Consider the following 24,192-nt stretch of genomic DNA (forward strand, 5'->3'; position numbering starts at 1 on the left):
TGTGCTGTGTCCTGCTCGGAAGCCTGACTGGTGAGGGTTGAGGAGATCAAATTGCTCAATGTGTTTAGTCAATTGTAGTTGTGCGCATTTTTCCAGCAGTTTGGCGAGACTGGGAATATTGGTGATGGGACGGTAATTGTTGAGATCAGATGGGTCGGCTGTAGGTTTCTTTAGTAGAGGTGTGACCTGACCAACTTTGAGGGAGTCAGGTATGCTTCCTTGTTGGAGAGAGCTGTTGATAATTTTAGTCCAGAGAGGGAGAAGCAAAGGGGTAAAGTATTTTACTGCGGAGGCAGGGAGGGGGTCCGTGAGGTGATTGGATGGTTTCAGGGTGCTGAGCAGTTTGCCAATTTCTTCTTCCGAGTATGTGCCGAAGGTTGACCAAGTAACATTGTTTTTTGGTTCAGTGGGTGCTAGGCATTGGCGTTTGGAGTAGAGGCTTGCGTCAATGAGGAGATCGCTTTTTATCTTGTCAGTTTTTTGGATAAAGAAAGAAGCGAATTCCTCACAGGAGGGTGCCTCACGCCTAGTGCTGAGTGGTTGGGGTTGCTCCTTGGATTGTGAATTGATTAGCTCAAACAGTTTTCTCGGGCGGTTTTTTGCTTGGTCGAGTTGGAGGCTGAAGAAGTCTGATTTTGAGCGTTTTATTTTCCTAAAGTAGGCGTTTCTCTTTTTCTTCAGATCTTTTAGGTGCTTTGCAGAGGGAGCTGATCTCCAGGTACGCTCTGCCATTCGCATGTCTCGTCTATCCTCATTGAGACTCCCGTCGTACCATGGTTTGGAGATTTTAGCAGAGACTCTTTTCAGCTCCATAGGTGCAGCCTCATTAATTATAGTGGTCATAGCGTTGAGATAGTGGTCAGTCAGAGTTTGGACGTCCGTAGCGCCTGTCGGTGGGAGTAGGAGATTGCAACTGTTAGGGGGCAAAGAGCCTGGGTTGAGCTTTTTCGAGTCTCTTTTCCAGACTTTCGGCTTGGAGAGTTGAGCCGGGTTAACTTTGACTTTTTCATTGATAAAGAATGTGACAATATGATGATCTGACCAGTCACAGGGTTGGATGGACTCGAGTTGGATAGAGTCCTCTTTGGAGATGATCAGGTCGAGGGTAGAACCTTTCTCGTGGGTCGGGCTGTTGCATATTTGGGTGAGGTTAAGGGCATCGAGGACATTTTTAAGACTATTTACCACTGCGTCGTTGCGATCGTTCCAGTGGAGGTTGAAGTCACCAAGGTATATTTGGGTGAGTTGCCGTCCGGAATTGGATGAGATCAAATCCATGATTTGTTGGGAAAAGTTGAAGTTGTCCCTGGGTGGGTGGTAAATGCTGTGCAGAGAGCATATCGGTTTGCCCTCACTAATAATGTCGAGGCAGATGTATTCCCAGGATGATGGGGATGGTGGGGAGGTGGAATTGACTTTCTGAACAGAGCGGTTGTTCCTGTAGATGCATGCGATTCCACCACCAATTTTGCCTGTTCTGTCGAGCCTGATAATTTGGTAGTTGGGAGGAACCAAGATGTCCATTATAGGTGTCGAAGATTCAGTTAGCCAGGTTTCAGTCAGGATGATTAGATCAAGGTCCCGCGATAAGAGGAGGTCAGCAATGGCGGCGGAATGTTTCTTGGCTGATCTGCAGTTGAGAAGAGTGCATTTGAGACGGGGTGTGTTGAGGGTGGTCGATGGTTCAAGAGAGAGAGGGACTTTTCTAAGGTTATTGGGGATGGAGAATCTGCTGTTTAGTGTGGGTGGTCTAAGGGGATTTGAGTGTATCGTGGGAATGTTGAGGTGTGGGGTGGTTGTGTTAGTTTGGGGGGCTGTGTCATAGGAGCGGAGAAGGGTGTGTGTGTCGAGGTCAGAAGAGGAGTTGTGGGTGCGACGAGGGCGGTTGTTGCGATTACGAGCTGGGATTGAGGTCAGATTGGGGGATAGCTGAGTGAGAGAGTTAGTCGGAAGGGTGGGGGACAAGTTGGGCGGGGAGGTGTAGTTGAGTGAGGGGTTGCAGGGGCGATGCGGGGGACAAGGGCAGCTACTGCGCCTATGAGCAGGGATTGACGCCCGGTGTGGGGCGTGTTGAGTGAGGGAGTCAGCCGGCGGAGTAGGGGGCAAGTTGGGAGGGAAGGTGGAGGTGGGTGAGGGGTGTATGGGGTGTGTAGAGAGTAGTTCTTTGATGGTGTGTATGTCTTCTTTGATCTGAGTGAGGGTGGCCATGATGTAGTCCATCGTGGGGTAGGTGGTGGAGGTGGGGGTGGCAGTCAGGGGTGATTGGCTGACAAGGGAATTCGTGTGCAGGTGGGAGAGAGGGCTGGTGTTCGAGCAGGTTTGCGTTGTGTTGGAGTGCGGGATGGGGTTAGGGAGGCGAGAGCTTTCGGTCGGGAGGGGTGTGGATGAGGTAGGGAGGACGTTGGTGGTATGAGTGAGGGCATTGGTGGTAGGCGGGGGGGTCAAGGTGTAGGCTGGGAGACTGGTAGCCGTGGTGGGGTGCAGGGAGGATAATGGGGGCTACGAGTAGGAGGGGAAGCGGGATTGGAGATGATCCTGTTGAGGGGAGGGAGAGTTAAATTAAGAGAGGAGGTATGTTCTGCGTAGTTGGTTAGAGGGTAGTGGGGACTGAGAATGGGGGGGATAAAGGAGGGGATTTGTCGGAGTGCGTGTTATACTGGTGCTGGACTAAGTTAGGTGTGTTATGGGTGGGAGCTGTGCTGTCAGCGGTGAGCGGGGTGTTAATGTCCGGTGTAGGTGTGATAGGAGTGTTGAAGGTATGTGTGGGGCTCCGTGAGTTGGTAAATGAGGGGGTGGGAATGGTGTATGAGGGGGAGCGATCTGTGTCTGTGCTTGAGCGCTGAATTGTGTTAGTGGGGCTGTGGGTGGGGGATGGGAGGTCAGGGGAGGTGGGTGTGCCCCTGATTGAGGAGTATGTAGCTGTGAGGTCATGGTTGGTGGGATTGGAGGAGATATGAGTGTTGGTTCGTGAATTGGAGAGGTGTTCTTTGAAGGTGGGGAACAAGTTGTCTAGCAATTCCAAGTTCCTGTCTGTGGCTTGTGATAGGACAATCCCGTTATTGTAAATAGGTGACTTCGTCCGGTGCCACTCTGGTGCCCACTTAATCACTGGCTAGTGATTCAGAACTTGGTCCCCTCTGCTTACAGGTCCTCTTCTTCCCCGATCCAGGCTTGGATCACCACGAACTTCTTCACTGGTCGCCTGCCAGCAACTTCTTTCTTCAGGCTCCTGGTTCATCAACGAAGAAACCCGACGACACTTGAACCCTATGCAGCCGCAGCCCCTGGGCTAGGTAAACCGAGTACTCCGGTGCTCCAGCGTAGACCAACTCTCTAAGTGTCTAGAACCACTTTCGTTTTTGACCTACCTAGTCGGGTTCGCCCGAAAACACTAACTTTTGCATTTACTAGGATCCATAGACTTTGTCCCGCCTTACGCGTGAGAGTTCCCACTCTGCACACGACGTCCCCAGGCCTCCTGCTTCTAATCCAAAGGTTTAGCATTGTAGGCCTAGCGTTTCTATAGTCTATGAGAGTAGTACTTACCTGCTAGTAATTTTGCATTCCACTTGTATAGTATATGGTTTTTCGTGCCCCTCGGGCATTTGTGTAAATTGTGCGACTTTAAGTATTTCTTTAAGAGTTTTGTTGTGCGCTTAGCTCCCTGTCTCATAAAGAGCCAGGGTAGTCTTGTTATAAATAAATATATGTTTATTTTCATAACAACTTGTGTGGTGTCCTTTCACTTGGTGTTCAAGGGGTAACTGTGATGGTAAAACAGCTGGCTTAACACGCCCTCTAGAGTTTAGCCTAAAGACTGCTCGTGTCCATGCTACTAGGATAGCTGGTCTATCAGGTTGACTTACAACCAATCATCAATAAGGGTTGTTTGGAATGATACATAGTGATCACTAGAATAGTGAGCACTGCATATCAGGCCAACTTCTCACATTGGTGAGCAGCGGTTGGGATTTGAGCTTGCTGTTGTTTTACCACACGTATCCTAAGAATATCATTTGAAAGATCACATAAGTACCAAGGTACATATAACTTAGCTTAGAATACTCTGAGTTCTACTGAACCAGCTGTTGTAGCTCCTAGGGCTTAGCACACCCTAAACTACAACTCTAGCAAGGGATCAGTAGGCAAACAAATAGTGTAGGTAAGTGCACCACTTACACCTCACTAGAAAAGCATGTCTACCCTTGGAGAGTCTTCAGAGACTCCCCTTGTGGTTATTGACCCTCCACAGGTCATCTCAAGATATGCAGCTCTCAGTTTCCAGGAGATGAGACAAGTGTGTACCTCCAGGAAACTGAAACAGGGGTCTAACCCCACCATTCCCTTTCTGATAGGTCTCTTAGAGACTTATGATGCTAGGAAAGCTTCTCCTACAGATGGAAATATGCCAGCCTTAGAGGGTACTCGTGGTGATCCAGACCTCCTTGACACTGAAAATGCAGTTGAGGAGGAGGATCAAGAGGAACTCTCTGGGGATGAGGCAGACAGGCCTGAACTAGTCAGCAGACTTACTAGGGCCAACTTGGGAAAGGAGCTGGGGGCCCCCCAGTACTGACCCTAATCAGGCCTAACATTGGAGTTAGGAGAGATAGATCTCCTTCTAGGGACTCTGATAGATCTCTGCACTCTAATGCCTCTTCTCAGAGGAGAAGGAAATCTCCCCAGAGGAGATTGACTTCCCCTCAGAGAATAGAGCATGAAGCAAGGATGAAGCAGGCCAATCTGAGGATCCAGAGGGAAGAACTTGCCCTGGCCAAAGAGAAGCTTGCCTTTGCTAGGGAGCAGCAGATGAGTGGGACAGTTCCCACTGGTGGCAGCATTATCCCCAAGGATAAGGAAAGGAGTTTAGATACTAAACACCTGACTAAGATAGTGCCCCCCTTTAAACAAGGGGATGACATCCAGAAATGGATGGTTGCTCTGGAGAGGGCCTGCACTGTCCAGTGCATCCCCCAGAGTCAGTGGGCAGCTATGCTGTGGCTCTCCTTTGAAGGCAAAGGTAGAGATAAGCTCCTCACTACTAGAGTTGAGGATGCTAACAATTACCAGGTCCTGAAAAATACACTGGTTGATGGGTTTGGCTTAACCACTGAGCAGTACAGGTTGCTGTTCAGAGACACCCAGAAAACTCAGTCTCAGGACTGGTCTGACTTTGTGGATTGTGCCACTAAGGCTTTGGAAGGCTGGTTGCTGGGTAGCAAGGTTACTGATTACACAGGATTGTATAATCTTATGATGAGAGAACAGATTTTAAATAACTGTCAGAACCAGTTGTTGCACCAGCACCTTGTTGATTCGGATCTGACCTCTCCCCAAGAATTGGGAAAGAAGGCAGACAAATGGGTCAGAACAAGGATCAAGCAGAACCAGACTCAGAACCAGGGTGGTCAGAAGAAAGCAGACCAAAAGGGTAGTACCAAGAGTGAACCAAATGACCAGAAGTCTTCAACAGGTCCCCAACAAACCAAAGAGGGTGGGGGTCAGGCTTCACAGCAGAAAAAGAAGACTCAAGAAGGCCAGTCAAAAAGGTGGTGCCAGTACTGTAAAAGTAAGTCTCACTGGTTTAGTGAGTGCACCAAAAGAGGAGGGCAAACTCCTACCACTACAGCCCCTAATGCAACTGCACCCCCTAGTACAGTCAGTAGTGGTAGTGCACCTCCCAGGGGGATAGTTGGGTTAACCTTGGGAACTGAGGGGTCTGACAACTTAGTTGGCACACTCACTCAGGCTGTCCTTGTCTGTACAGGGGATATGGATATATCCCCTGATGTAAGTCCCAATACTTTGGGCAAATACAGACAGACACCTTTAATAAATGGCAAAATGGCTCAGGCCTATAGGGACACTTGTGCCAGTGTCACCATGGTGACACCTAACTTTGTGGACCCTGGACAGATCATACCAGGTACAGATTTCCTGGTGACCAATGCCAGCAACGTCACTACCAGTCATAGTATGGCGATTGTTGCTTTCTCCTGGGGAGGGGTAAGTGGCCAAAAGAAAGTTGTGGTTAGTTCAGACCTCCCAGTGGATTGTTTGCTGGGCAATGATTTGGAGTCATCACTATGGTCAGAAGTGGAGCAGAGGACTCACATGGAAATGTTAGGCTTGCCAGCACATGTACTTGCTGTGACTAGGTCACAGGCCAGAAGATGCCCCACTGAACAGGTGCTGGATCCTGGAACAATGGACCAGACACCTCCCAAGAAGAGGAGCAGTAGGGTTAAGGCATTGCCTTCCCCCTTGCCCCAGGTTGAGGATCAAGTCTCTGAGGAGGCTGATCTCACGGAACTGAGGGAAACTGAGCCTAAAGAGCTTGAACCTGATCAGGTTGAGTTTCTGGGCTCAGGGGGACCCTCCAGGGAAGACCTGGGGAAGGCACAGTTAGACTGCCCCTCACTTGAACCCCTCAGACAGCAGGCTGCTGCTGAGGCTGCAGGGAATGCCACAGGTACCCACAAGGTATACTGGGATGATGGACTCCTGTACTCTGAGTCAAGAGACCCCAAGCCTGGTGCGACCAGGAGGCTGGTCATCCCCTTGTCTCAGAGAGGTTTCCTTCTTACCTCGGCCCATGAAATTCCCCTTGCAGGTCACTTAGGCCAGACAAAGACTTGGGACAGACTTGTCTCACACTTTCACTGGCCTCACATGAATGAAGATACCAAGGAGTTTTGTCGCTCCTGTGTCACTTGCCAAGCCAGTGGTAAGTCAGGTGGCACAACAAAGGCCCCCCTCATACCACTACCTGTGGTGGGGGTCCCCTTTGAAAGAGTGGGGATTGACATTGTTGGTCCAATGGAACCCCAGACAGCATCAGGGCACAAGTTTATACTGGTGGTGGTGGACCATGCCACCAGGTATCCTGAAGCTATTCCCCTTAGGGCCACTACAGCACCTGTTGTGGCAAGAGCCCTAGTTGGAGTGTTCTCCAGAGTGGGCTTCCCTAAGGAGGTTATTTCTGACAGAGGTGCAAACTTCATGTCAGGATATCTGACTGCAATGTGGAAGAAGTGTGGTGTCAACTACAAGTTCACCACACCTTATCACCCACAGTGCAATGGGCTTGTTGAGAGATTCAACAGGACCCTCAAAGGGATGATTCATGGACTACCTGAACCTCTCAGGAGGAGATGGGATATCCTGATACCCTGACTCTTGTTTGCTTACAGAGAGGTCCCACAGAAGGGGGTTGGCTACAGCCCTTTTGAACTTCTGTTTGGGCATCCTGTAAGGGGACCCCTTTGTTTGGTAAAGGAAGGATGGGAGAGACCTCTCAAAAAGCCTGGAACAAACATTGTGGACTATGTACTTGGTCTCCGCTCCAGGATGGCTGAATATATGGAAAAGGCATCTAAAAACCTTGAGGCCAGCCAAGAACTCCAAAAAGCTTGGCATGACCAAAAGGCTGTCCTGACTGTGTACAAGCCAGGACAGAAGGTGTGGGTGCTGGAGCCAGTGGCCCCAGCAGCACTCAAAGACAAATGGTCTGGGCCCCACACAATCATTGAGCAAAAGGGAGAGGTCACCTACCTGGTGGACCTTGGAACTCCCAGGAGCCCCCTCAGGGTGCTCCATGTGAACAGGCTCAAGGCATATGTCGACAGGAAGGACATGAGCTTGCTCATGGCCACAGATGAGGGACAGGAGGAAGAGAGTGACCCTCTCCCAGACCTGCTCACTCAGAATCCTGATGATGGATCAGTAGATGGTGTTGTCTTTTGTGGCAGCCTCTCTGAACATCAGCAACAGGATTGTAGACAAGTTCTGCAATCCTTCAGACATATGTTCTCTCTGACACCCAGCCAAACTGATTGGTGTACCCATGAGGTTGACACTGGAGACAGTCTGCCTATCAAGAGTAAAATCTACAGACAGCCTGATCATGTCAGAGACTGCATCAAGACAGAAGTGCAGAAAATGTTGGAGTTGGGAGTCATTGAACCCTCAGATAGCCCTTGGGCTAGCCCAGTAGTTCTAGTGCCAAAGCCTCACACCCAGGGTGGTAAGAAAGAGATGAGGTTTTGCGTAGACTACAGAGGCCTCAATGCAGTCACTAAGACTGATGCCCACCCAATACCAAGAGCAGATGAACTTATAGATAGATTGGCTTCTGCCAACTACTTAAGTACATTTGACCTGACAGCTGGGTATTGGCAAATCAGGTTAGCTGAGGAGGCCAAACCCAAGACAGCATTTTCTACCCCTGGTGGGCATTATCAGTTTGTGGTAATGCCCTTTGGTTTGAAAAATGCCCCTGCCACCTTCCAAAGGCTGGTGAATCAAGTTCTCACTGGGTTGGATGACTTCTGTGCAGCCTATCTTGACGATATAGCTGTCTTTAGCTCCACCTGGGAGGATCACCTGGTCCACCTGAGGAAAGTGTTAGAGGCACTGCAAAAGGCAGGTCTCACTATCAAGGCCACTAAGTGCCAGATAGGGCAGACACAGGTTGTATACCTGGGCCACCTTGTAGGTGGAGGCCAGGTTCAGCCATTGGAGAGCAAGATACAGGCCATCAAGGACTGGGCTCCTCCAATCACCCAGACTCAGGTTCGAGCTTTCTTGGGCCTGACTGGTTATTACAGGAAATTTGTCAGAAATTATGGGTCCATTGTGACCCCCCTTAATGACCTGACAAGTAAAAAGATGCCAAAGAAAGTTCAGTGGACAGCAAGCTGTCAAAAAGCATTCAATGACCTAAAGCAGGCCATGTGCACAGCACCTATCCTAAAGAGTCCAGATTACTCCAAAACATTCATTGTCCAAACAGATGCTTCTGAGTTGGGTGTGGGAGCTGTTCTATCTCAGCTGAATTGTGATGGTAATGACCAGCCCATTGCTTTTATAAGCAGAAGGCTGACCCCCAGAGAGAAAAATTGGTCAGCTATTGAGAGGGAGGCCTTTGCTGTGGTTTGGGCCCTGAAGAAGTTGAGGTCATACTTGTTTGGCACTCACTTCATCATTCAGACCGACCATAAGCCCCTCTTGTGGCTAAATCAGATGAAGGGTGAAAACCCCAAACTACTTAGGTGGTCCATTTCCCTACAGGGGATGGATTTTACAGTGGAGCACAGACCTGGTACTGATCATGGCAATGCTGATGGGCTCTCCAGGTATTTCCACTTAGAGCAAGAAGACTCACCTGGTCAAGGTTAGTTTATTGTCCCAAAGTTTGGGGGGGGGGGGTCATGTAGGAGAGTAGGGTCTGCAATCCTATGATCACCCAGATTTTTGCTTTTTGCTTCACTGGTTTACGACTTCCCTGGCTGTGGGCCTGCTAATCAGACCCACGGCCTAGCTGTTCTCTCTACTCCAAATTGTACCCAGGTACTGAATTGGCACTGGGCCCTCTCTGAGTCCCTGTACCCAGGGCTGAGGTGCACCCAGAAGTCTCCCAGGGGCTGCAGCATGTATTATGCCACCCCTGGGCTGACTAACTAAACAGACACAACTGGCTGCTTGACAGCTGGGAGCAAGGTGGTGTAATCACCCATTGCTTTAGATATAGTATACCTATATCTAAACCTATATGGACACACAGGTCTCCTATCAGTCACTCCTATGGCAGGCCTTAACAATCCTGAAGGCAGAGTGCTTGGAATCGTGTGAGATGGTGCTCTGGCATGAGCTGAGCCTGTCTGCGGCTTTCGGGATCTATCCCGTAGCCGTTTCCATGATAGCGTCAGACCATATACTCTTAAGTGCCTTATAATCCTCGCGGTTATGGTAACTTTGGTCTGACATTATCTAAACATGTCGTGTAAGGTGTCATACGCTTTGGAATACTACCCCCTCGCCTGTTCTGGCGACGGGGGTAGCATTCCACCCCTCTAGAGGGATAAGACATGTTGGTAACCTGTAACCCCGGTTAAAGTCGAACATAGCCTCAGCTCCACAAGATGGATGCTGCCACCGAGACACAAGTCTGCCCTCCTGCTGCTGGGAGTCCTCCCAGCGCGGGAGGCAAGGACAAAGGGTTTCCTGCCAGGGGCGGTGCCAGCACCGTCCCAGACAGGATTTTGTGTATCCCAGGTAGGCAGGGCTATAGAGGAAGGTGACTGCAAGTGGCACCCCGGTGCTCACTATGCATAGGCCGGTCTGAACCAGTTCCAGGGGCACACCAGCCCCTGAGCTGGGGAAAGTCCGGCTGGGGAGAGGGGTGTAACCACCCCCCTCCTAGTCCCACCCATAGGGCAGGACTTAGTCGCGTGCCAGCCCCTTTTGCAGGATAAAGGTAGGAGCAGGCCCCCTTCCAAATCAGATCATCTTTGAATCCTGAAACTACTTTCCACGAAAGGAACTCAAGACTCTTCCTAAGATTTCTCCCTTGTGACTAAGGAGTAGTCACCCTGCAGCAGCAGGCACCATCCAAGCATCGCGGTCTGCTGTAAGTCTCTCCTCCGGATCAAGACTGACCAGCTCGACGAGAACCGGCTTCCCTGGCACCTCTGACCTCTACCTACATCTTCAGCCCAGCTGAGACCCGTGGGTGTGACGAGACCTCGAGGGACCGGCCATCTTCAAGACTGCACGACGCTTGTCCAGCACGACCACCGAGTGACCCTCGACCAAGTGCTTTGGGGTAAGAGAAGCCCCGACCCTGAGTAGCTCCAGCACCGAAGTTCAGTCCCCCTGCATCCACGAGATCTGCGTGGGGCCCTTCTGCTCTTTGCTGCTCACCGCGTTGTCCCGGTCACTTGCCCGTTGGCTAGTGGCCCTCTGACGACGAACTTCGACGACAAACACCGCTGGTCTGGTTGCTCCAGACTGGCCCTTGCTCTCCTCCAACAAAGGAGCACCCCGGACCCTCCTGGTCCACTCCAGACGCCATTTTAAGTCCACCGCGTGGGCTTGCATTTGCCAAGACTTGTTGCCCCAATCCTGGGTCCAGCGACGTCGACAGCAGATACCTTCGTGGGACAGCTCGCACCTCCATCCTGGTCGCCGACAACGCCTCCTGGTCCGAGAGACTGCAGAGGCCAGCAGCGCCCACTCACCTGGTTGAGGTGACTTCGTCCGGTGCCACTCTGGTGCCCACTTAATCACTGGCTAGTGATTCAGAACTTGGTCCCCTCTGCTTACAGGTCCTCTTCTTCCCCGATCCAGGCTTGGATCACCACGAACTTCTTCACTGGTCGCCTGCCAGCAACTTCTTTCTTCAGGCTCCTGGTTCATCAACGAAGAAACCCGACGACACTTGAACCCTATGCAGCCGCAGCCCCTGGGCTAGGTAAACCGAGTACTCCAGTGCTCCAGCGTAGACCAACTCTTTAAGTGTCTAGAACCACTTTCGTTTTTGACCTACCTAGTCGGGTTCGCCCGAAAACACTAACTTTTGCATTTACTAGGATCCATAGACTTTGTCCCGCCTTACGCGTGAGAGTTCCCACTCTGCACACGACGTCCCCAGGCCTCCTGCTTTTAATCCAAAGGTTTAGCATTGTAGGCCTAGCGTTTCTACAGTCTATGAGAGTAGTACTTACCTGCTAGTAATTTCGCATTCCACTTGTATAGTATATGGTTTTTCGTGCCCCTCGGGCATTTGTGTAAATTGTGCGACTTTAAGTATTTCTTTAAGAGTTTTGTTGTGTGCTTAGCTCCCTGTCTCATAAAGAGCCAGGGTAGTCTTGTTATAAATAAATATACGTTTATTTTCATAACAACTTGTGTGGTGTCCTTTCACTTGGGGTAACTGTGATGGTAAAACAGCTGGCTTAACACGCCCTCTAGAGTTTAGCCTAAAGACTGCTCGTGTCCATGCTACTAGGATAGCTGGTCTATCAGGTTGACTTACAACCAATCATCAATAAGGGTTGTTTGGAATGATACATAGTGATCACTAGAATAGTGAGCACTGCATATCAGGCCAACTTCTCACAGGGTGCATCAGTGGTGTAATATTATCCCTGAGGCCCCTGCGGTACGGGTGGTCCCCGCAGCTCCAGGAGGCAGGAGGGGCTCAGCAAAAGCAGCAAATGGGCTGGGGAGGGGTCCGTGTACTTGGCAGGGCAGCTCCCTAAAGTTTTGATACACCACTGAGTGGCATGTGATGTGGCGGGCGAGCGCGAGCCGCTGGCGCACCCCCACTCATAAAAGTAACTCTGGAGGATGTTGTTCTGGTTGTGGATTTGAGCTCCTGTAAAGCAGAGAGTCTCCAGTCACTTGGAGGCACGATAGTGATACTGACAGTGTTGCTCAGTCAGTGCCTGGTCCTCTCTGCAGTCACTTGCCTAGAGGGTCTGGTAGAAGTTAACCTGACCAGCCCCTGCTTAAGCTGGTGAAGCGGGGGCCTCACGATGCCACTGCCAAGTCATACTATGCAGCAATACACCCTTAGCCCATGATGGACCCTAAATATTTCTCTATGTTGTTTGTGGCGTTTAATGGCCCAACATGCGCCTAGCCCCTTGTATTCCTCACCCTTTGCTATGCATTAAATTTGAGCAAATATGCACAACCTTAGGAACCATGTTACCTTGCGGCCAAAAAGGACACATTAACCATATTTATTTCTCAAAATCCATACTGTACATTTTTCTTAAAAATATTTACAATACAAATTGTACACGTGTGTATCTGAAGTTTAAATAGGTTTAATGCATCAACAGTAGTTCAAAATGCGGTTTTGCACATTTATTTATTTAAACTGTTTTTCGTAGTAGATATCAACAGTTTCGGGCAAGTGGTAATTTAAACGTTCTTGTTATATTACACTTTTAAAAACGGGCTGATGTATGAAAAGGGAAGTGAACTACTAGAGCAATTATTTTGTTTCCATTACTGGACCAACAAGGCTTACTCATTCTATCTCTTCGTCTTTTGCCCCCACCCCTCCCCCAGTTTCCCACGTCCAGATCTTTCACTCACGGCTGCATGGCCTCGGTGTATTTTGGAAAATCTCAGTCAGCCCTGATTTCATTTCAGGTCAATTGGTTGTTCGTAGGTTCTGGGACGCACATACTGGGGGTGAGCAAAATATTTTTTACCCTGACAAAGTTTCAGATATTTTCACATCGGATTTTGTTTTGTACATTGTTAGATTATGCACATTGTTTTGCAAGTTACTGTACCTAACCCAGCTAAGCCAAAAATCGTGAAACTAAATTCCCCCTCCCTCCTTACATACTCTGCAGTGAATACTGCAGAGTATGTATGGGTGGTGAGTGGTGTTTGGCCGCACTATTTTGTTATCGCATAATGCATCCATTTTTGGGTGCAAGGGTTCATTTTGAACTAAAAATAGCACCAAACGTCCACTCTGCCCATCATGGAATTTCGTGGAATCTCACAGAATTTTCATGTAATACCGCAGAATCCCGCAGAATCAAATTGTGCCAATTCCAACCGTCCCTAGTTGAAATTAACTTTGTAAATTGAGGTTGTAGGCTGCTAATGAAATTTATTTTAGGTTCTGTCATTATCCAAGTGTAACTTTCTGTCAAATGTTCCCTTTGCTCATGATAGGCCTAGGCAATCTGGAAGCAACTGTAACAGTAGGTAAACCTGGCAATCAGTGACCTCAAAAGATTTTTCTTTATGTTTGTTTCAATTAGAATTTTTCATTGAACTTGGCACCCCCTTAATTTGTCACCTCAAGTGGATGCTAGCTGTCTCTGTGGAAAGGCCATCTGGAATTTGGGAGTATTTAGAATACAATTACCTTCTGTCCCTGAGAGGTATGTATGTGCAAATGTATTTGGTAACTGTATAGTGCAAATCTAACCAAAAGGCAGTGGGAGCACAAGTGCACTGTTACTCTATTGTGATGTAATGTTCTTTAAAGAGGAGTGTGTTGGACGATTTCCTAAACTAGAGCATGAGTGGGTCATTCTTGATGGAAATGGCGATGTTGTTCAAAATCCTGGATACATAGATGAAGGCTTGTTGCCTTGCTTTCTTATTTTTCATACTCCTTTGCATCCATTTTGATGGTGTCTGACTGAGTATGTGCGTAGAGCCAGAAGAGATGGCGAACTATGCAAGGGTGCTGGCTACGATAGCTTTGTAAATGATGCAGCTGGTTTTTAAGATGGTGCAGGCTGACAATGGAGTTCCGTCAGGATGGGGGAGTGATGTGAACAGAATTCTTCAGGCCGTGGATGTGGCATTATGCTGAATGTAGGATGCCCTTAAAGGGGTGCAGTTGGCAGTCTAGGAGGCCATGGAGCAGGGAATAGGTACCATCCTGGTGCAAGAATGTGAGAGCTCGAACAGCAGTTCCAGGTTGAATCCAAGTGGCTTGGAGATGGGTAGAATTTGGGATTTGAAGCTATCAAGGTTCATATCACTGAGCAAGATTTTCGCTGCTTGTTTCTTGCTGTTCTTGGCAAAGACAAGGAATTCAGTCTTGGTGGGGTGGAGCATAAGGCAAGGTTTGAACATCCAAAAATGAAGCCAGTTAATTGGGGGGACCATGATATTTGGTCATTTAATGTCCGCTGTAGATGATGGATCCCCAAACAGTGTCATGTATGTGCATGTTTGCATTGTGCTGATGGGATTACCGGGTATTTGTTCACGCAGCTCTCCGATGGATGTCACATGCGTTTTTTCTGACTCCCCAGTTAGATCATGCAGTCTGTGTTTTCTCCTTTGTATTGCCGGTCACCGGTGTATTCAACTGTGTAGCCTTGGACCGTGTCATGTATGTGCAGGTAACTTGCATGATCGAGGTAGATATTAGCGGCGATATTACGTGTCTCTCGGACCTCTTTCAAGTGCTCGCTGTACTTTTTCTCAGCCACCCCCCAGGGGCGGCATTCTGAGGGATAGCCCCGGGCGCCACAAACTCTAGCTACACCTCTGCTCCTCGAGTACACTACAATTTTAACAACTATTCTTTGAGGTTAGGAAAAATCTAGTGAACTTCTCTGCACACTGCCAATGCAACAATACCTTTGGTAAATATTCTTGTGGCTAATGTCAACGTCAAATGGCAGCACTTAGAACTGGTCATACTGGCAAAAAAACGAGATACCCTCTGATGCTTGGATGAACTAGTATATGGACTTAAGCATCCTAAATGTCTACAAAAGTTAGAACGAGAGAAATTATATCTTAAAAGACTGCTTTCACATATATTTTTTCAGGGCTCTGAGGATTCGACTGGCCTCCATGTCCAGTGTTTCTATATGGGGAAGTATCAGGAGCAGAATCTTTTTTTTACTGGGTCTTTGGGACTTTTTCTGTCGCTCCTTTGAGAAAAATAAAATATATTTTTCTAAATACTCCAGGAATGAATGGACTGTCTTTCTTGGAGGGTTTGAAGTGGCTGGTGTAAGAATTTCAAGACGTGGCCATGCTGAGCTATAAAGAGTAATCACTTGTTTGTGGAATTAGCCTTCCACTCATGATCTGGACTGGAAGGATCCCCTCCACCTAGAACCTGCTCAGGAATATCCTGGCCTCGGCATGCATCAATGGTTGCATATTGTTGGTAATACAGAGGTTGACATGTGGTCTGTGGCTGCTACATCCCATAGTCAGTAACCACAGTGGACTGTGGTCTAATCTCTCCTCAACTGCAAGGAGGTAAAATAAGGCACTGTGTCAGTATCAATCTTAATACTTGACAAGGAATCCATCATATATTTTTTAAATAATGTATGCCTATTACATATCATATTTAGGACTTTAGCTTAAACTTCAGTACAGAATTCTGAGGTTTCAAATGAATACTGACTGGCTGATACCGAAAATCAAATAGCCCACTGCAACCAAATTGCTGGAGCTGGCAATTACTTCCATCCTTTTTTCTTCAGGAATTATCTCTTTAAAGGGCACTTTATCATTATCACCACACACATACCTGCTGCAACATCCAACCATTTTTAGGGTTTGGGTTATCTTTACCACTGTTGAGGGTACAGTGTTTACGCTTTTACCTAGATCTTCGAGTTGGAGAGCCTTCTTGTCAGGGGGTATTGATATTGGAGGAGTAGGATTACTAAAACATCTCTTTTCTGCAGTGGCTGTCACCAATACCTGCTTCAGTTGGCCTATGGAACACTGCAGGGTTAATTCAGGTAGTATGCACCTTTTTCCTAATCAGAGAACACATTTGGTGAAAGATTCTGGGTGATTTATGAGGAGGGACCTCGTTCCACACATGCTCCAACAACGGTACAGCCTTCAGTTCACTGCCACATCTTCAAACTCAGTAGAGAAAGTCTGTTTTCCATTGATGTGCATCATGTGTTTAAATCTACCCACCACTCTTTCCATCAGTGAAATAAACTTGCTGTTCTTATCTAGGAGACAAATGACATTGCTTTAAGGGGCCCTTTATCAGGGGTAATGGCCTCTCCCAGTTTGATGACCTGTCTATCAGGCAACTTGGCCTTCCACAAATTCTTCACCTGCTACCTCGTCCTTTTCTCTATGAAGTGACAGCCCAGCTGAGGCAGAAGCTAGACACCTGGCCAGAGAAGGGTCCTGCAGGAAGCAATGGAAGGCAGTGCTATAGGAATGAAAGGAAGTTCTACAATTCAGAACACCAATGTTTTGCAATACTTCTGAATAATTTATAGTTCTTTAAATAAAAGGGTTCCTAAATGTATAGACTCTACATACAACTTGACTGTAAGGCAAATGTAATCAAATCATTTTAAAGATTCAGGACATTTCTGCAAGACAGTCACATCACCCAAGTTTTATACCCACACAAACATATTTTATAACTAGAAAGTAGAAGAAAACAAATTTGAAATAATGGATATGTTTCTATAGAGAGCTCTAAGTTTAAACATTCCTTTAATCATACATACAAACTATAGGTTGAAAATACAATTTACCTTCTTTGTTTTTGACAGTTGCCATGGTTTTTGAGGAAATCTCCACTATTCCTGTACCACAAAAATAGACACCAATCAAACTCAAATGCATTCACAAATACAAACGTGTGTTACAGTTTATTATAAAAACACACCTATGCATATTAATAATACCATATCGGAAATAACACTTCTGGGTTAACCTAGCTGCAGACAACAATTTGAGTCAGCTGATGGTTTGCTCACATAACCTAAAGAGCTTGCTAGTAGAAAGTTCAAGATGTTACATAAACTGCAAGAGCAGTGTCTTGTCAGTCAGTTATGTAAACAGAGAAAAATCACTTCGCAACATCAGTGATATACTGCTTTATATATCTTTTGCAACTAAACTGATAATAGGTTTTCTCAACTCAAAATGCATTACAAAATATTATTTTGTGATATTGTAAATTACCAATACATGCTTACTTTTCATAAGCAGTAGTGATTTCAAAACCTGAGATTACCAGTAGAAATTTGTGTGAATTCTATGTCAGGACCAAAATATGCTTTTCTCGCTTTGCTTTGTTCAAACAGCAGCATGTCTTCAAAATATAAACTACCTTTCCCATGAAGCAAAGGAACATGGTAATGCAAAGACACAGCCAATCATAGTCCATCAATATATAACAGTCCTTCCTCTGTATCCATGTCCCCTCTTTCTTCGCTGCTCCAGCAGCAATCAGGTAAGTTCTTATTGCTCTCTGATGTTTAATTGTCATTACTCTTTTTTTTGTTATTTACATGCTCTACATCTTGTGCATAATTATTCTATTTCAGGTGCTCCGCAGGATCGCCTTTTAGCGTTCCTTACACAGTGCTGAGGGCTTATTGATGTGGTGCTGAGCCCACAGTGATGCTTTTTGCCTCTAGAGGGCAGCAACCACTTTGCGCGCACCACAGATACGTGTTGTTTGGCTCTGCAATAGGTACGAACTCTTGAATTAAAACGCTTGAGTCGCGCCACCGTTCCAGAGCCGTGGCTTTTCTCCCCGCACCTACCTTGAGCCAGACACCCCTCGGGTCTGTGTTTTGCCAAAAGGGTCGGTCGGTCGGTCTCTCTCTCTCTCTCCCTCGCTCGGTCTCTCGCTCTCCCTCTTCCCCCTCACCCTCTTCCCCCTCCCACTTCTCCCCCTCCCTCTATTCCCCCTCCCCCCCCTCTTCCCCCCTCCTCCTCCCCCCCTCCCCCTCCTCCCCCTCCCACCCACCTCCCCCTCCTCCGCCCTCCCCCACCTCCCCTCCTCCCCATCCACCCCCTCCCCCTTCTCCCACCCTCCCTCCCCCTCCTCCGCCTCACCACCCTCTCCCTCCTCCCAACCTCCCTCCTCCTCCCCCTCCCTCCTCCTCCCCCTCCCCCTACTCCTCCTCACCCCCTACCCCTCCCCTTCCTCCCACCCCTCCCCCTCCTTCCCACCCCTCCCCCACCTCCCCACCCTTCCCCTCCCCTCCCCCTTTTCCCCCTCCCCTTCCCCCATCTCCTCCCCCCTCCCCCCTCCCCCTCTCCGGCAGTCACCAGTAGGTAGTTATAGTTAGGACCTAGTTTCCATAGTAAAAGCATTTTTTGACTTGTCTATAACTTTGGCGTCATTTACCAAATCTTCATTGACTCTTTAGACATGCCTGCAGCCTGAACTGCTAGATGGAATTACACCAAATTTGGCTGAAAGCTAGCTTTTGGTCCTCAGATTGTGCTTTGTTAGTTAGTGTAAATCCATTCAGTAGTTGTTGAGAAATGGAAGGAAATCTAAATTTGTATATTTGCAATCGCTGGTAATTTGTGACAAATTTGCGATGAATCGCGAATGCACATGGCAATAAAAATGCTGTGATTGGCTGGCCGCAACCTGAGCAGAGAGTTGCGGCACCCATTTTAGCGTTCGGGACAGTCCCCGGGGATGAAATAAAATGGCATGACTTGTAATAAGGGGTCCTAATCCCATTGGAGACATATACAGATCTTTCAGGGACTCCACGTGTCTACAATATGTCGCTAAGCAGATTTTTCTTTTTCCATGTGCGTTATTTGCGAATTTGGTGCCACTTCCCTGTGCAACGTCGCGGTGAATCCTCGAATATTAGCAAAAAAATGTTTTTAAAAACATTCACACACCCACTCTGACAATGATGCACTCACTTACAGACTCACTCAGAGTAATACTCCCAGTCACAAACACTGTCACGCATGCACCCACTCACAAATCCACTGATACGCTCATGCACCCACTCAGAAATTCATCAACCCAGTGACTGACATACTCTGAGTCTTGCACCCACTCAGTGACCCATTCAGACACTTGTGCACCCACTTACAGACCCACAGACACTGATGTACCCACTTTATAGACCCACACAGACCCTCACACACCCACTCACGCACCCACTGACAGACCAAGAGATACTCATGCAACCACTGACAGACCCAGTCATTCACGCACCCACTCAAAGACTTATGTACCCACTGAGACTCATTCAGATACCTATGCGTCCATTCACAGACCAACTCGGACACTTCAGCAGTAATAGTTACCTGAGCTAACTATAAAGTATGCCCCCACAATGCACTGCGTATGACCTCACATATTACATCACTCATGACATGGTCAGTTACATCACTGATGATATTTGTGAATGTTTCTTAGACTTAAGATATAAACTACGCTACAGCATAAGTTAAATTACTATTTTCCTGTACTACTAATTAGTCATACTGAGTGGCTGTGTGCCTGTATCATTGTGTGAGTGGATATCTGAGTGGCTGTTTGGGTGTGAGTCGCTGTGCGAGTGGCTGTTTTGGAGAGTGAGTGGGTGTGAGTGGCTATATGGGTGAGTTAGTGGTTGTGTGAGTGGCTGTACAAATGAATGGATGAGTGAGTGGTTCTATGGATCAGTGAATGTGTGTGAGTGCGCAAATGACTATGAATGGTTGTGTGGGAATGGGTGTGTGAGGTGTACTATGAGGGTGTGAGTGGTTCTGTGGCTGGTGTCATCAATAATGTCATCAGTGGTGTTATTTGAGAGGTCAGTGATGTCACTGATCACGTCATGAGTGATGTAATATGTGAGATCATAAGCAGTGTATTGCAGGGGCATAAGTTATAGTTATGCAAACAAATGATGGACAGAATGCTGAATAAATCATACATTCACCCCCAGTCAAGAGATCTGGGTTAAACCCATCATTCTTTTGCTCACCATGCCACCCCAGTTTAGACCCAGCAATATGCAATCAGTCTTGACCCTGTGCCTCATGGGAACAGTCCAGACCGAACTGCAATAATGGATGTGGAACTCCACCATATTGCTGCTCAGGAACAGGTGACATACAAACTCAAAGACAAACTGGATGCCTTTGAGGCAGTCTGGGGTCCGACTATCTTGGGGTCAGGATCACCAGTTCTCTCTCCTGGTCCCCCCAGATCCTCAAAAGTAGTTTGATCATTCCTCATATTTCTGCTGGCATTTTGAAAAAGCATAAATATTCCTAATTGCAGGCAATCTACCCAGCCCTGAAGGCTTATTGGGGCAAACCTCACTCAGCAGCACTCTATGGTGTGGAGCTATGAAGAACTCCCAACATCAACCCGTTAAACGTCAAGGAGTTAAAGTTCATACAGGACACCCATCCAACTTAAATGCATGGGGCTTCGCCCTGATGCGTGCTGCTGGAGATGCAGGGCTCCTCAGGCTTCGTTCCTCCACATAACCAATACAAAGGGGGACCCCTGACGGCAGATAATAGGCAGGTGACGCAGGAGAGAAAACTACTAAACTACTACTAAAGGAAACCACAGGGCGATACATCTCACCGGCATTCACGCTGTAACGCGTCACGAGGCAGGGCTGCCCGCTCTCGCCCCTGCACTTCGCCCTAGAAGTAGAGCCGCTAGCAATACGGTTGCGACAAAAAGGTGAACACTGGGGCATTCCTATAGCTAATGCTGTACACAGTGTTTCTATGTATGCTGATGACCTTCTTATATACATTAGGGACATCACCGAAGACTTAACACCTATTTGGGTCACGCTGACAGAATTTGCAGAGGTCTCGGGGCTCAGAGTAAACTGGGCGAAATCCACGGTGTACCCATTACATCCAAACCTTTCCCCCCAGGTGGTCAGGCTGGGTGATCAGGACATCGCCTGGAGCGCAGAGGCTCCATGATACCTCGGGGTTCGCCTCTATCACACTCCGACTGACCTGTATGAAGGTAACCACCGTAAGGAACTGGCTGGTATCAGGTTCTCGGTGGGGTTCTGGAAAAACCTCCAGTTATCCCCGATTGACCAGGTGGACATCGCCAAAATGATAATCGTTCCGCGGCTCTTATACTACTTCACAAACTTGCCAATAATCCCGCCCAGAACCTTCTTCCGTGAATTAGACGCACTCTTCAGCTCGCTGATATGGGGTGCGAGCAGACATAGGATAGCATTGGCGAAGCTACAGCTACCCACCACACAAGGGGGATTGGCAGCTCCATCCTTCGAATCCTATTTCTACACTGCAAAAGGTCCAGTGCCCATCCCAGAAATCCGCTGATTACGATTACCTGGCACTAAATCTAGACGTACATACCCCTTGCAGGTGGCGGTTGCACGCCGGTGCATGCAGAGGATACACCGTACATTACCAAAACAAACAGAGAGAATAGGGTCAAAGGGAATAGTTTAAAGACCTACTCCTAGTTCATTTCCCTAGCAACCAAGTATGAAATAACAAACAAGAACCCAGGAGGTCTATAAGCCAAACATCTTGCTGGCAGAACACTGGCAGGACTATCTCTATGTCAGTGGGTGCTACAGTCACCATATAACAGTGTCTAAGAATAGGAAAGAGAAAGAGAGGAACACATGTGTGGCGACAAGGGAGTCGTGATAACTAAGACCCAATTGAGAAACTGGTCAAACCAGATCCAGCACACATAGTTTGTGGATAACCATCAAACAAACCAGGTGATCGGTCCTATCATTTGGCGGTCCACACTGTGACCAGGCAGGTCCTTCGATCATCAGGATCTCATGCCACACAGTCAAAATCGGTACTGGATGTGGTCTACAGTAAATACAGAACCCCCAATCGTTGGTCTGATTGTGATAGTTAGTGATGAAAACAGTGCAACACACAATAAAGTGGTGAAACTAAAATAGGGTGATGTGTCTAAACTGACACTTTAATAGAAAAACAGGCACATCCCCTAATTAAAAACTAGGAACAGCGCAAACGATAGTATGAAACAAATGACTGTCTTAATTCGGCCGACATGTTTCTGCCTATCGGGCAAATAGTCCCTTGGCTTTCATCAGGGCCACTGCTCTAAATTAGTTGCTACTGTTTGTGATCAAAACATATAGTTAAGTAAAAAATGCTACGTAGGAACGATACAACCTGTACCTACGGTTATTAATACATCCTCCTTGTCAGTGGACGTTCAACGTGATCTGAAGAAACAAGTAATTGACATTATTATCACACACACATGTACTCTCGAATCTCTCTTCTACATTTGATAGACAATTCGACAAATGAAAAAAGTGAAAGAAGTTAAATACACATTAATTGCTCACCCAACATGACAGGGGACTGGACCTCACCTCACCTGGACCGTACTCAGGTATATGAGTCCCCACACTGTCGAACAGAAAATGCGAACAGGGGAGGCATCAAAAACTCTGTACTCAATATGGAGTCTACAGATGTCATATTATATCCCTGCCTACCACGTCACTTCTGTTCTCCTTTAAACTCAATGATGAAAGACCAAAAAAGAGTCTGGCTTAAACCACATAAACCTATGCGAACACTCAGAACCAGCTTTATATATATGCGAGGCATCAGTACAATTCACCTTCGATATATATGTATATGTAGAATAGGAATGTCTATATGCAAAAAATGAAAGCTGCAACAGGTTTTATTTAGACTGTAAAAACTCCTGCCAAAGACTTACAAAATATCTGTGATGGTAGACATTAACCATTATTCTAGAAATTTTTAGAAATTTTTCAAGAAATCAACCTCAGTCAATCTAGGTAGTGTAAAAACAGTGTATAGCCTAGGACATAACCTAGAACATGCAGTTCGTTTTATGCAGTCTTATAACAGAGTGTACCTAAGAAAAGACTAAGAAGGACTCACCTCTCCGTCGGTGCCACCAAACTGACCTGAGGTTTGGGGGAGGCACAGGAGAGATGAAGATGTGAGTTTAAATTGAAAACGACCAAAGGGACTACTTTGCGTTCGTTTTTCTGTTAACGTTCACCACTAGTATTCTACCTCAATATCGAGTCCCCACTCTGAATGCTATTGTATAGGCACAATCTTGGGAAATATCCCAATGATTCGCCTTGTGTCCCTCAAAACAAATGCTAAAGAAACTCGCACTGTTTTCAGAATCAACCGGCGTCCATATCACTCCGCGGAACTACAGAATGACGTCACGACGTCCATTACTGTAGTTCCGGCGGCGCGGGGGCTCGGAGCACGTGTTGTGAGCGCTTGGGGTGCGCGATGTTTGGTCTAATCGGCATGGAATTCTGAGTAACCGCTCTTATGACCTAATCCACAACCATTGTATGTTAATTACTGAAAGGATTGTGTAAGAGCAGCTCATCCATTGACATAGAAGAAATACTCAATGACAAGTATTACTCATTTGCAAGGCAAAAATTCAAAGTAGAAGTCAAAGAACTACATGATGACAATAAATCGGCCATATTGGTAGTTTCAAGCAAATGTGGTGCAGTTCTATAGAGCACTATGTCTCTTAACCAGTGAATACACAAACCCTTGGTGCACAGTTTACATAGTATAAATTATAAGGTATACTGGTCAGGAGAGACTATATTTACATGAGTGGGAAAAGGAGCAGCTCATCCATTGACATAGAAGAAATACTCATTATCAAGTATTACTCATTGGCAAGGCAAAAATTCAAAGTAGAAGTCAAAGAACTACGCGATGACAATAAATCGGCCATTTTGGTAGTTCCAAGCATGTGTGGTGCAGATCTATATAGCACTATGTCTCCTAACAAGTGTATACACAAACCATTGGTGCACTAGTTGACATAGTATACATTGTAAGGTGTGCTGGTCAGGAGAGACTATGTTTACATGAGTGGAAAAAGAGGAGCTGAAGATTTTCCCCATGGAATGGTCCCATAATGGGCACATCTCATTGATGTCTCCCTATGTGTTGGAAATTACAAAGTATGCCATGGTATCTGGTGATTGAGTCCCCTTGTGTCTGCCGAAAGTTTAAAAACCCATCTTTGCTCTCTTTTGAACAGGTATTTGGAGACATTCTTCACATGTGAAGGTATGAATGGTTTCTCCAAGACCGTCCATACGAAATCCG

General features: G+C 47.1%; 1 protein-coding gene across 13 annotated transcripts in view; it reads right to left on the bottom strand.

The window, feature by feature from the left end:
- Nucleotides 1-24,192, bottom strand: part of ZCWPW1 (zinc finger CW-type and PWWP domain containing 1) — a 1,771,049-nt gene that overhangs the window by 1,728,534 nt on the left and 18,323 nt on the right. For 11 of the 13 annotated variants that reach the window (XM_078668572.1, XM_078668568.1, XM_078668570.1 and 8 more), the window contains exon 2: nucleotides 16,818-16,868. Coding sequence is in view for 3 of the 13 variants with exons in the window: in XM_078668562.1 (XP_078524688.1) it covers nucleotides 16,818-16,842 (25 nt within the window). In the remaining 10 variants the exon portion in view is untranslated. Of the gene's footprint in view, nucleotides 1-16,817; nucleotides 16,869-22,227; nucleotides 22,275-24,192 lie in introns of all 13 variants that reach the window. The other 2 variants (XM_078668564.1, XM_078668563.1) reach the window with 2 other exon arrangements.

This window comes from Lissotriton helveticus, chromosome 12, assembly GCF_964261635.1.
Source record: "Lissotriton helveticus chromosome 12, aLisHel1.1, whole genome shotgun sequence".
Classification (NCBI taxonomy): domain Eukaryota; kingdom Metazoa; phylum Chordata; class Amphibia; order Caudata; family Salamandridae; genus Lissotriton; species Lissotriton helveticus.